The following is a 14,078-nucleotide window of genomic DNA, read 5'->3' on the forward strand; positions in this document are numbered from 1 at the left end:
GTGAGACTCTGGTGTGCCTGGACTATAAAGCAAGTGGTCGCACTTTTAAAATATTTATTCATTTTTCTGATTATAGTGTCCAACAGTATTTTACTGTAATAAAACAATAAGCCATTACATGTTGTTAAAAAATGATTTTACAAGAGTTAATAAGTTTTGTTTGGAAAAACACAAAGCACAATGCCTAAAACCCCCTTAAATGTGGTAATATCGAAGGTATTTAATATTTGTACCAGGGTCAGAAATTAACCAGAACTTGACAATGCCAATGCAAATATTTAAAATGGGCCCGCAGTGAATTCATCTATTTTTTGTTTTATTCATTTTTATTATTATTTTGTAATGTGTGATAACTAAAGGCACAATATGTAAGATTTTTGGATTAAAATATCCCAAAACCACTAGAACAGTGTTATATATATCATTGTTATATACATTCATATGTAAGCCCTCCAGTTCGAACCGCCCGCTCCAAGCGAGACTCGAACCTCAAGGAGTGAGGTTTACTCGCACAGCGACTACTAGCTGGCCTCAGTTACACTCACCCTCTAAACCTCGCTCTCATCCGGGTCATGGCACCAATGTAACCCCTCCTGTTCGAACCGCCCACTCCAAGCAAGACTCAAACCCGGGTCCACCGGCATGAGAGTCGGACGCTCTAACAAGGGGTGAGGTTTACTCGCACAGCGACTACTAGCTGGCCTCAGTTACACTCACCCCCTAAACCTCACTCTCATCCGGGTCATGGCACCAATGTAACCCCTCCTGTTCGAACCGCCCGCTCCAAGCGGGACTCGAACCCGGGTCCGCCGGCATGAGAGTCGGACATTCTAATAAAGAGTGAGGTTTACTCGCACAGCGACTACTAGCTGGCCTCAGTTACACTCACCCCCTAAACCTCACTCTCATCCGGGTCATGGCACCAATGTAACCCCTCCTGTTCGAACCGCCCGCTCCAAGCGGGACTCGAACCCGGGTCCGCCGGCATGAGAGTCGGACACTCTAACAAAGAGGATCAGAGAGGATCTCTTGAGATCAGAGGACTGAGGTTTACTCGCACATGCAGTGACTACTAGCTGGCCTCCGCTACACTTACATTATCCCAGATGTTTCCAAATACGTTTAAGTCCAGTGTAATAAGCCTTTTTGTGTCCGTGTGTCACCTATTATTGACATCATACCTGCGTTACCCTCGATTTCCGCTTTAATATGTTATATGTTTTATTAGACGAGGGAACCACTGTTTGAATACATTTATAGATAGAAAAAAAATCATTGTTATAAAGTTCAACACATTTAGTCTTATTGTGTGAATCTCGTTTTCTTGATTTACCGCAAGTACCATGTTTTACTAGCCTGACAAGCCAGACCCACATCAAGATGTTGGGTCTGGGAACACACCATTGGCAGGGCTCAATCCGAGGGGCGGGATAAACGGTTGTCTTTCAAATTCCCTCTGCACGCAATAGGATAGCGCTACAACCAACCAGTGCAACGAAGAAGGTGAAGCGGAGCTAGTTGATCGATTAAACTTTCGCCGTATCCGGACGGCAAACTTCCGAACACATCTTCCTTTCTTAAGAATGACTTTAGTGCCGTTCTTTGTTCTTTCCTCAATAAAAAGCTTAACTCCAAGTCTTCCAGAGTCGCGGCCAAAGCCGATTCGAAAGACCACTGTTCGCCAGCTTCTTTGTTTACAAGTAGCTCGTGGAACCGCGGCAACTCTGCTGTCATTATGTTAAGCTCGCCCACCGACTCTATACACAATGTGATTAGCCTGACCAGAGTTTGGTTTTTCCAGCTCGCAAGCCAACGGAGAGTTGCTAGACTACCCTGACTGCAAATTACATTTGCTGCCGCTAGGGTGCGTCTAGACTTCTAGGCCAATGTTTTACCATGCCTAATATAGATCTAATTTACTGCAGTGTGCAAAAAGTGTCTCATAGTAGCCGCCGAGCGAACGCACAGAGTAACGTTAGTACATTATTTTCAACAGACTCAAATGTATCTAATATGATCAACAGCGCTGCATTACCCCACATACACTTGACCAGAAGAAGCAGAAACGGCGACTGTGGCATAATAAAAGCTCCGCTGCTCATCTCTCATTAGCAATTGCTACAGCGGCCACATTGCGCTCCCACATCACTTGGCCCTGCTCTACTTCATACTACAGTAACGTTAAAAATCTCATCCATGAATATGATTTCTGAGTCCTGTCCCATTACTTTTCCACCGGCTGTGAGGTGAAGACGACATCTCCCATGAATTGAAAGTATTTTATGTAAATGTGCAACATTCAGTGTTTGTAAATAGGGTTAAAGAAATATGTTCTACACTCTTAAAATGGCTCCATGAAGAACTTTCAACATCCATGGAACCTTTCCATTCCACAAAAGGCTCTTTAAAGTGGAAAAAGGTTCTTTAGGCCACCAAAAGCATTTTTAGCCAGCTGAAAACGCCAGCGCTCTTCTGAAAATGCGTTGAGAGCGCTTTATTGGCGCAGTGTTGAGACTTTATATGTGAGCTTTTGAATGAACAAATCTATGGAAATGTTACTATTATCTGATTTTTTCACATTGCCTGAATATAAAAATGTCGATATCAATGTAAAGTATTTGCTTTGGCTCGTTTTCAATGATTTTGTTCCATTATTGTGCTTGTATTTGTCGCCTGTTGCCGTTGTCCCAGCAGAATGTGGCAATTCTTCTGTGTTGTATTTGTCCCGCCCCTCCTCCGCTGTGATTGGATGGCTGGGTAAAAAGTGACAGTGATGAGCCCTGCATTTTACTCCAAAGTTAAACATTCCTCAACTCTTGGCGACTGGAAAAAATGGCGAAAACGTGGCGCTCCCAATTGAAAACAATTGGGAAAATATGCTAGCCTCAAGAATGCTGATGGACACACAGCATTAGATTTTTAAAATGTTCTTCACACTAAGAAAAAAAAAAACATTTTAAGAAATGTTCACTGAAAGGTACTTTTGGTGAACCAAAAAATGCCTCTAAAAATCAAATTGGTTTATTTCTGACCTTGGTTTGTATATGTTGAACACAGTGTGTGTTAGTGTCAGATGCTGTTGTTTAGTGTACGTTAAGGCTGTTGGCATGAACTTTGTGTGGAGCACATATAAAGTATCAACTGGTTCACCAGCAGCTGTAGCCGCCAGTGCAGCTTTGACGAAAGACATGAGTGTTTAGGAAAGAGAAAACAGTCGTTAGCATGTGCTTGTGTGTGTGTTCACACACCCCGCCCGTCGCCTGTCTCGCTACAGTGTGGCCAAAGGACTGGCCTGCTAATATTAGCGCCACAGCTGCACAAGTGCGTTTGTACCCCTTTGCTCAACATTATTGCCGCATAACACTGATCTAGAAACAGCATTGCCACACCTTAAAGTGTTTCAGCAGTCGTAACATAATCTAAAACAGATGCTCTATGCATTTGCTAAGAGAAACATCTATTAGGATGTGATGGGAGAGAGTCTGCAGCATGTGTCGTGATCTCAGAAGGCGTTTCCTGCTGGGAATGAGTCACATGGCTCTTCATTTCTTGGGTTGTTTCCCTGATGTTCTCAACATCTGCGTCTGGCGACCTTCAAAATGAGTCTTCTGTCGCGGCAGGATGGCTGATTAACACTTTCCCACAAGTGTGTCTGAATAAACCCCTAGGTATTTATAGACGCGGTCATATGATGAATGTAATATTAGCTGCTCTTCACAGAACGCTGCCTGCTCTTCTGTTTGTATGTTTTAAGTATCGAGTCATGGTGGCTTGGGTTGGCGGTGTCATTTCCGCTTTCATCTTGGCTTGGAAGAGACTCAGTCAAAGACGCAGGTTGTCCGTCCTCCATTAAATGACCTCAGTATCAAGTGGCTCCTAATGGAAGGAGCGTGCAGGGAATTACAGGGGCATTTCCTCCTAAACACGTCGCGTTTGTCTGCATTTAGACAATTGCTTTTTATCTAGTAGGTAAGTTACTCTAAAAGCAGCTTAAAGTGCTCTAATTGCAGGGTGCACCTGGAGTAATTTGACGTTTCTGAAGCGGTTTGCTTAATGCCGAGTTCAGACTGCAAGATTTTCAAACTGGCCGGATCACTGCTCTTTTCACACTGCATGACTATCTGGGGTAGCATTCAGTCACTGCTGTGTTCACAGGAAGATTCGCAGACAACCTTCTCCGGTGCGCAAACTACGTACAACCAAACACACGTGAGATGTGACAAGTAAACAATGCAAGATCACGTGTGCGTCAGACAGACCAGAGTTCTGCCACGAGACTGGAATTGTTATTAAAAATGATAAACCGCTTGAGATCCTAATAGTCTGTGCGCTGATTTCTACGGTGGCCCAGTAGTGCACAATTCAACAAAATTTAAAAAGCATACATAAGTTCACAACACAACGAAATAAAGCCACAACATAAAGAAAACAAGCCACAACACAACGAAAACAAGACACAACACAACAAAAAGGCCACAACACAACGGAAACAAGCCTTAACACAACCAAAACGAGCCACAACACAACGAAAACAAGCCACAGCACAACGAAAACAAGCCACAACACAATGAAAACAAGACACAACACAACGGAAACAAGCCTTAACACAACCAAAACGAGCCACAACACAACGAAAACAAGCCACAACACAACGGAAACAAGCCACAACACAACGGAAACAAGCCACAACACAACGAAAACAAGCCACAACACAACGAAAACAAGCCACAAGAAAACAAGCCACAACACAACAAAAACAAGCCACAACACAACGAAAACAAGCCACAACGAAAACAAGCCACAACACAATGGAAACAAGCCACAACACAACGGAAACAAGCCTCAACTCAACGAAATAAAGCCACAACACAACGAAAACAAGCCACAACACAATGGAAACAAGCCTCAACTCAACGAAATAAAGCCACAACACAACAAAAACAAGCCACAACACAACGAAATAAAGCCACAACACAATGGAAACAAGCCACAGCACAATGGAAACAAGCCTCAACTCAACGAAATAAAGCCACAACACAACGAAAACAAGCCACAACACAACAAAAACAAGCCACAACACAACGGAAACAAGCCTTAACACAACGAAAACAAGCCACAACACAACGGAAACAAGCCACAACACAACGGAAACAAGCCACAACACAACGAAAACAAGCCACAACACAACGAAAACAAGCCACAACACAATGGAAACAAGCCACAACACAATGGAAACAAGCCACAACACAATGGAAACAAGCCACAACACAATGGAAACAAGCCACAAAACAACTAAAATAAGCCACAACACAACGAAAACAAGCCACAACACAATGGAAACAAGCCACAACACAATGGAAACAAGCCACAACACAAAGGAAACAAGCCACAACACAACGAAATAAAGCCACAACACAATGGAAACAAGCCACAACACAACGGAAACAAGCCTCAACTCAACGAAATAAAGCCACAACACAACGGAAACAAGCAACAACGCAACGAAATAAAGCCACAACACAATGGAAACAAGCCACAACACAACGGAAACAAGCCTCAACTCAACGAAAACAAGCCACAACACAACGAAAACAAGCCACAACACAACAGAAACAAGCCACAACACAACAGAAACAAGCCACAACACAATGGAAACAAGCTACAACACAACAGAAACAAGCCACAACACAACAAAAACAAGCCACAACACAACGAAATAAAGCCACAACACAACGGAAACAAGCCACACCACAACAAAATAAAGCCAAAACACAACGGAAACAAGCCACAACACAACGAAAAAGCCACAACACAACGGAAACAAGCCACACCACAACGAAATAAAGCCACAACACAACGGAAACAAGCCACAACACAATGGAAACAAGCCACAACACAACGTAAACAAGCCACAACACAACGGAATTAAGCCACAACACAATGGAAACAAGCCACAACAGAAACAAGCCACAACACAACAGAAACAAGCCACAACACAACGGAAACAAGCCACAACACAATGGAAACAAGCCACAACACAACAGAAACAAGCCACAACACAACGGAAACAAGCCACAACACAACGAAAACAAGCCACAACACAACGAAAACAAGCCACAACACAATGAAAACAAGCCACAACACAACGAAAAAGCCACAACACAACAAAAAGGCCACAACACAACGGAAAAGCCACAACACAACGGAAACAAGCCACAACACAACGAAAAAGCCACAACACAACAAAAAGGCCACAACACAACGGAAAACCCACAACACAACGGAAACAAGCCACAACACAACGAAAACAAGCCACAACACAACGAAAAAGCCACAACACAACAAAAAGGCCACAACACAACGGAAAAGCCACAACACAACGAAAATGCTCCTGACCACTAGGGGGTGCTCGGAATGCGGTAAAGTTAGTTTTCCTTGCCATTGTTCTATAGATTCGCCAGTCTTACAAATATATAAACACTATGATCAGTTTTAAGTTTGCAATTATATATCGACATGAAATATCAATTCAAAATCACCTACGTGAATTATAGCTGCATATTTATACTTGAGAACGCTTTTACCCGCTACCACGATGCATGATGCCTAAGGGAACGTCTCCCAATTACACCAAGTGGTTGAAACGTATAATTTTTATGTTTTGTGAGCTTATTTTGTCCATTAGATCAAAAGATCTAAAAAAAACTATGCATTTACCTGTCCATAGACCCTCCCCTTGAAGAAAGTGGACAAAAGAGACAGATTAAAATGCCAGGTGTAAACGGGAATGTGTCTCCCTCATCTACTTGTGATCCGGTCGACCAAAACGCATATTAATACCAGGGCCAGATAGCCTTCACTCCTGACACTTCTGCCAGGATCAGCTCTTATGACAGGCAGCATCAGTTTGCTCTGTTTTACATATTTATATCTGTCCTCTTCTGCTTCAGTGCACACAGAGATGGCTAGACATGACACAGATATTCCCAGATATACCTTCTCTACACCCCTGTCGTATTTTTTTTGTTGCATGAATTTAAACATAGCACAGTGTATGATTTTGGGGCAAATTTCGGGTAACATGAATGTTGTCGTAGGGCAAATTCTGCAGTAATTTTTTTTTATCATTAAAATGTAAATTATACATATTCATTAAAATATCATTTTGAATACAAAATTCTGTTCAAAAGTTAAAATTTTTTTAATATATCTTTTTTTTTATTCAGCAAGGATGCATTAAATTGATCATGTCAGTAAAGACATTTATAATGTTACAAAAGATTTATTTGAAATAAATGCTGTTATTTTGAGCTTTCTAATTTCCACAAAAATATGCAGCAGCACAACTATTTTTAACATTAATAATCATAATCATAAATGTTTCTTGAGCATCAAATCATCATTAGAATGATTTCTGAAGGATCATGTGACAGAAGACTGGAGTCTGAAAATAAAAAGCTGAAAATTCAGCTTTGATCACAGGAATAAATTACATTTCAATAGTAAACACGTATTTTAAACTGTAATAATATTTCACTATAATGCTGTTTTACTATATTTTTTAATCAAATAAATGCAACCTTGGTGAGCAGAAGAGACTTCTTACTGATCTTTTTTTTTGTCAAATATTACTCCTCAGTGGATTGTGATCCCATGACACCTTTCAGAACGGATTGTTTTCAATCCTTTTACATTCATTGTTTTTTGGGGGGGGGGTTTCCTTATCTTTATCATTATGACCTGGTTAAGTGACCATAGTGCGGGCCGTGACATGAGTTGGACAGAGCCAAGAGAACTGCACTCTTATTGTTAGCAGAAAACATTGAATTAGCCAAAATATTCTGAGGAAATTTGTTTAACTTTTGGTGGAATTCTGCAGACATTGGTTTTGTGCGGGCCTGCACATAAATGCTGTTATGTGCACAGCTCTTTAACATGATTCTGAACCCTTGGGATTTCCACTTAGAATTTCAGTGAAAGTTTACCTAAAAGTGTATTTTTTTCTAGGGGTGTAACAATACCCTTATGCCACGATTTGATACATGTCACAATACTGAATTCAAGATACAATATTATTGCAGTACAAGACATATGGTAGACTGGGTAAACCCAGCCTGATCTGCAGGTGATTTGATTTTGCCCTGCAACTCAGTCTGGAAACCTGTACATTCAGTTCTACTGCTTCTGTTACACTTTTGTGGGAACCAATCACAGACTGGCTTATCCACCTGGGCGCTATTGGTGGGTTTAACACGATGATGGATAGAGAAGCGATGGGTCTTTGCCCGTTGATCATGCCTCTTGTGGTCTGATTGGTTGAAGGACTATCCAATTGCGTACAGAGTCATTTGAATTATGCCCGTTGATCACGCCTCTTGTGCAGTAGAAAATACAGAGCAGACTCCAGACCAATGTTCAATCTTAAATTGAGCTTGGTCTGGTGATAGCCAGACAAGACATATGGTAAAAGGTTAACAAAAAATTGACTGTTCATTAAAATGTTAAATTTGGTATAACATTGGGGGTGGAAATGAATAGGCTTGTACATTTATGCTGGTAACCCAATGCACAGGACAATGGTGACGCCAAAATAAAAATATAAATTATTCTGAAGCTGAATCTTTAATATAAATATGCTTGCACTCTGTCAGTGACTAGATATATTTAAAATAATGTAGGCCAATTTTTATTGGTAACATAAGACATATATATATATATTCAGAATTATATACAGTAGTAGTTTAATGTAGTACTGACCCTAAACCTCTGCACATAGTAATTTTCATTTTGGGTGAACTATTCACAATACATATTGTCACTATCCACAATATTGTTGCATTTTTGTATTGTGATATATTGTAACACGATATATTGTTACACCCCTTATATTTTGTATTATGTTGCACTTACAGATTAGACAAACAACGTTCAGCAGATCATGGCATTAGCAATGCTAAGTTTATGGGTTTGATTCCCATGGAATACATGAATTGAATGTATTGCTTAAATGCAATGTAAGTTGCTTTGGATAATAGTGTCTGCCAAATGCATATATTTAAACAAGCAGTAAGTTCAGAAACATGTATTAAGAAAGTAAAAACATTCATTTGATTTCCCGTTTACATTTTGTGGCTATGCTGCTGAAGGCAGCTGCCAAAACATGCGGACGGATAGATGTGGGTCACTGCACATGTAAACAAAGTCACTGTGCCAACATCCTTCACGTCCACACACACACACACACACACACACACACACACACACACACACACACACACACACACACACACACACACACACACACACACACACACACACACACACACACACACACACACACACACACACACACACACACACACACACACACACACACACACACACACACACACACACACACACACAGTTTAAGCATGCATATATACATTTGGATGCTCTTTCCATCAAACCACTCAAGGGCAGCTTTAATATAGACGGATAAGAGGCTTATCTTATTTTTAATGATCTGAGGTCAGAGGTTTTTGAACATTTGCTAAAAAAACGCCATAAAAAACACAAACAACTGTTGAAAAATAAAACGTCTAGCGTTAGTTCTGACAGATCACGTCAGTCAAGCTTGCATCAGTTGACTGTCAGCTGATCACATCTACCTATAGGAATACAACGTCTATCACAGCGTACATATAAGCTCCTTCAGTATTATCAGCTGCTATCGCGTTTCTCCAGAGCTCATTACCCTCCTCCATCCCCAGCTCCACCTCTCATCAGTCAGGATTTGGTATTCTGATTCCCCCTGAATCAGACTAAATTCCTGAATTATTTAGTACATTAAATATTACATGAATGAAATCTGAAATACATTTTGTTGGTTCTGTTCTGTTTTCCCTAGGGAGGTTTATGGCTGCTTTCCCTGCTCTTATCCATGCTAGGCTGCAAGGATGCACAGAGAACCATACCGCCAATCCAAACTATATGCTAATTGTCAGTCATCTTTGATGATAGTGGTCCTGACAGAACTTGCATATTCTGACATATAAAATACAATGCCTTTTGAATTTCATTGTGCCCTGAATGAGTTGAAGGGTTTATTGATGCTGGTTGTTTCCAGATGATTGATCTCGATAATCACACTCCAAACAAGCATGAAGCGCCTCGGTAGGAGACCAATTAGCAAATGATGCAATATAACGCTTACGGGTGTCGTGGTTTAAAACACGTGCCGTTGTTCTGTTTGTTGTGTCTGTAATCGGGGCAACCGTTCAGGCCATGTGGTTCTTGTTGTTGGATTGAGAATACATTTTGAGCTGTCTAGTTTGAAGAACAGTTTTTAGTCGTGAAGTCAGTCTTGCCCTACAGTCTCACAGTCATATATCAAGATACAGGCTGTTTCTGAGTTTCCATTTGAGCAAGTGTCTGACTTCATTGAGGGGGAGAGATGTGGAGGGATGTTAAAATATTAATGGTGTTTGGATGATTCCAGCACTCCACTGGCGTACTGTGTGTGTGTGTGTGTGTGTGTGTGTGTGTGTGTGTGTGTGTGTGTGTGTGTGTGTGTGTGTGTGTGTGTGTGTGTGTGTGTGTGTGTGTGTGTGTGTGTGTGTGTGTGTGTGTGTGTGTGTGTGTGTGTGTGTGTGTGTGTGTGTCAATGCAGATGTGGGTAACCCAGTTTATCCCGCATGTTGATCTGCGAGACATATTGTTGCCACTCCACTGGATACTTCAGAAGAGCCCCAAGAGAAGCATGTAATTCTGTTGCTGTTCATTGTTCTGTTTTGTATTTCTAGTGCTGTGAATGTTTTCACTTGCATTGCTTTTAAAGTTATGTTAAATGTTGTGCTTAGCCAAGACTAGAACAATACAGATGTTCAGTATTAGACATGTAGAAACAGGTGTTATGGTTTAGGTAGCAGTGATTTACTGCAGAGTGTTTTAAAGTAGACGGTCTGATTTTGTATCAGGGCTACTGAAACGCTGAGATCTTTCAGTATTTCAGCATCAAATATATACAGTTTCTGTTGTTTATTTCTAGTGTATCAGAAGCATAACTGGGTCATTCTCAGGAAATGGTGCTATTTGTTCCTGAAATTTTGAGGAAGATTATTTATAAACAGTTCTTAAACATTCACCAGTGAATTCTTAGTATTCAGTTATATTATTTAAGCTCATAATTTGAATAGATAATGGAGCAAATTCTGGTAGTATCATTTTGTGTGCCTTTTTGTTATTGAAAAATATTAATAACCTACACCTACTGTTCAAAAGTTGGGGTTTGTAAAATTTTTGTGAGATATTTTTGAAAGTCTTTTCTGCTCACCAAGCCTGCGTTTATTTGATCAAAAATACAGTAAGAACAGTAATATTGTGAAATATTGTTACACTTTAAAATAGCTTTTTTCTATTTTAATATATTTTAAAATATAATGTATTCCTGTGATGCAAAGCTGGATTTTCAGCATCATTCCTCCAGGCTTCAGTGTCACATGATCCTTCAGAAATCATTCTAATATGATTATTTGCTGCTTAAGAAACTTCAATTCAATTCACGTTTTTCACAATACATATCGTTTCCAAGCTGCGTCTACATTACAATGTAAAGTGATTTGTTAACAACTGTGACTTTGTCCAAGTTATGGATTTCAGAAAAGTACATACAAATCACACAGGTAGTTAACAATGTATTAATAAATAATAATTTAAGGCAGAAACAATGAAACATTTCTGATTATCAATGTTAAAAACACAGCTTTTTTTTAAATAGAAATCTTTTGTAGCATTATTAATGTCACTTTTAATCAATTCCATGCATCCATTCTGAGTAAAATTATTAATTTCTTAGAAAAAATTACTCCAAACACTAGTCAGTGTAAAACATTTTTGTCTTCAAACATGCTTACATACGTGACTGAAGGTCATGCGAAATGGTTAATAATAACCTAGCAAATATTATCACATTTTCATTTTTCACGGTCAATATTTTTGTCCTTTGTGCCAACCCCCCCCCCCCCCCCCCCCAACCCCCCCTAAAAATGATCAATAGCTCTATTTTCCTTCACAGTTGAACTGTTGAACTTTTATTTATTGATTTATTTGCATTATTTTCTAATCAGTAAATTTGTCAAATATTGTGACAGGCTTGCATCTTATTAATTAGATCAGCATTAAAATAAAAATTACTCCATGATTTATTCATCCTCAAGCCATTCTATGAAGCCATCTTTCTGATAAACACAATCAGAGTTATATTAATAAATATCCTGACACTTCCACGCTTTATAATGGCAGTGATGGGGTCCATATTTAACTTTATAAAGTTTTAAATATGGATATTTTTCATTCGCTTCAGAAGGCCTTAATTAACCCCCCGGAGCTGTATGGAGTAAGTTTGTTATGGATTGATGTGCTTTTTTGAGCGTCAAACTCAATGGACCCCAACACTGCCATTATAAAGCTTGGAAGCCTCAGGATATTTATTAATATAACTCCGATTGTGTTCATCAGAAAGAAGAAAAATCATATACACCTAGGGCGGCTTGAGGGTGAGTAAATCATAAGGGAAATTTTCATTTTTAAAGTGAACTACTCCTTTAAGTCACTGTGACACAAATAGGCAAAAATGGCATTATTTCCTGAGAATGATCCATGTGGAAAGACTAAAATGAAGTTTATCAGCTGCAGGACTCTTACAATTAAATGATTAGCAGTTAAGTATTTGTGGTATTTTCAAGTGTAAACAGTAGAAGAAATATTCTCTCATGCAGCCTCTCTGTCCTTGTTTAGCTCCGCCGCTGCTCTCTGACGGTCATGCGCCTGTGTGTGCAGAACACAGGCGCCCTGTGCCATGTTGTGTTCTGTTGCCATCCACACAGACAGTAGAGACGCATGCCACACATGCCTGAGGTCCGGCTGACCCAGATCCACTGAGCCTTGTGCTCTTCCCTCTGGACGGGCCGCTGACCCACTTCACACCATTGTGTCTGTAAAGCCCTTCATACTAGTGCAAAAAAACACAGAACTGTGTGCATTTACAGATGTGTATCTAAAGCACATCAGGGGTTTTCAGAGATGACCACATGTAGGAAAAGAAAAAAACTCAAGTAGGATCTTGTTAATGTGTCGATTCATTCCTCTAGATGGGAGTGAGATTAAATGGAGAGCAAATGGATTGAAGTTTTGTTTACCTATTTGGCGAAAGGGAAGACAGCAACATCAGGTTGCACCAATTTCAAAAATGTAGTTTTTTCTACTGTATTGGCAGGCAGCCAATTTTTCCAATAAGGACCAAAACAGTTTCCTACACACAGAGAAAAAGGGTGTCAAAATTGTACCTTTAGGGGTACAACAGCTTGTCACTGGGGCAGTACCCTTAAAGGTGAACTATGTAAGATTTTTGCAGTAAAATATCCAAAAACCACTAGGCCAGTGTTATATATTTTGTTCAGTTGAGTACTTACAATATCCCAAATGTTTCCAACTATTTGTAAATCGTGAGAAATTGCTATTTTAACCAAGGAACCGGGACGTGTGGGCTGTGCGTTTGAGGGAGTCGCCTGTCGATTGCGTCATATCTGCGTTACCCTCGGTTTCCGGTTTTATTCAGTGAAACACTTTACTCTCACTGCAGTGTGAACAAGTGTCATAGCAGCCGCCGAGCGAACGTCATAACTTCCTTTTCAACACACTCAGATATATCTAATACGATAAACAGAGTTGCGTTACCTCAGACTCATGACTGGAAAAGAGGAAGTGGCGCCGGCGACCGTGTCATAATAAAAGTCCTGTCGGAGACTATGCCATAATAACAGTCCCGCTCTTCAATCGCTCCTGCGGCCTTGCTCAGCTCCACAACACTCGGTCCTGCTCTGCTTCATACTACAGTAATGTTAATAATCGCATCCATGAACATGATTTCTGCCCGAGTCCTATCCTGACTCTTTTCCACCGGCTGTGAGATGAAGACCACATGTCCCAAGATTCTGCGCTCAAACTTGTCGTCATCAAACTACGTCTTTGTTTTGAACAGGCGACCTCTAGTGGACGGAAAAGTTAAATAGTGTAGCTTTAAAAGGACATCTTTGTAC

The 14,078-nt window shown here is 40.2% G+C and overlaps 1 protein-coding gene across 8 annotated transcripts in view; it reads left to right on the forward strand.

Moving 5' to 3' along the window:
- The window catches only part of LOC307134425 (uncharacterized protein), a 62,598-nt gene that overhangs the window by 7,732 nt on the left and 40,788 nt on the right, over window positions 1–14,078 (forward strand). For 4 of the 8 annotated variants that reach the window (XM_079830156.1, XM_079830158.1, XM_079830157.1 and 1 more), the window contains exon 1: window positions 4,961–6,419. The exons of the other annotated variants lie outside the window; for them this stretch is intronic. In XM_079830156.1, coding sequence (XP_079686282.1) covers window positions 6,020–6,419 — 400 coding nt within the window. In that variant the 5' untranslated portion in view covers window positions 4,961–6,019. Of the gene's footprint in view, window positions 1–4,960; window positions 6,420–14,078 lie in introns of those variants that run through there. 8 annotated transcript variants of the gene reach the window in all.

This window comes from Gobio gobio (assembly GCF_949357685.1).
Source record: "Gobio gobio genome assembly, chromosome: 11".
Classification (NCBI taxonomy): domain Eukaryota; kingdom Metazoa; phylum Chordata; class Actinopteri; order Cypriniformes; family Gobionidae; genus Gobio; species Gobio gobio.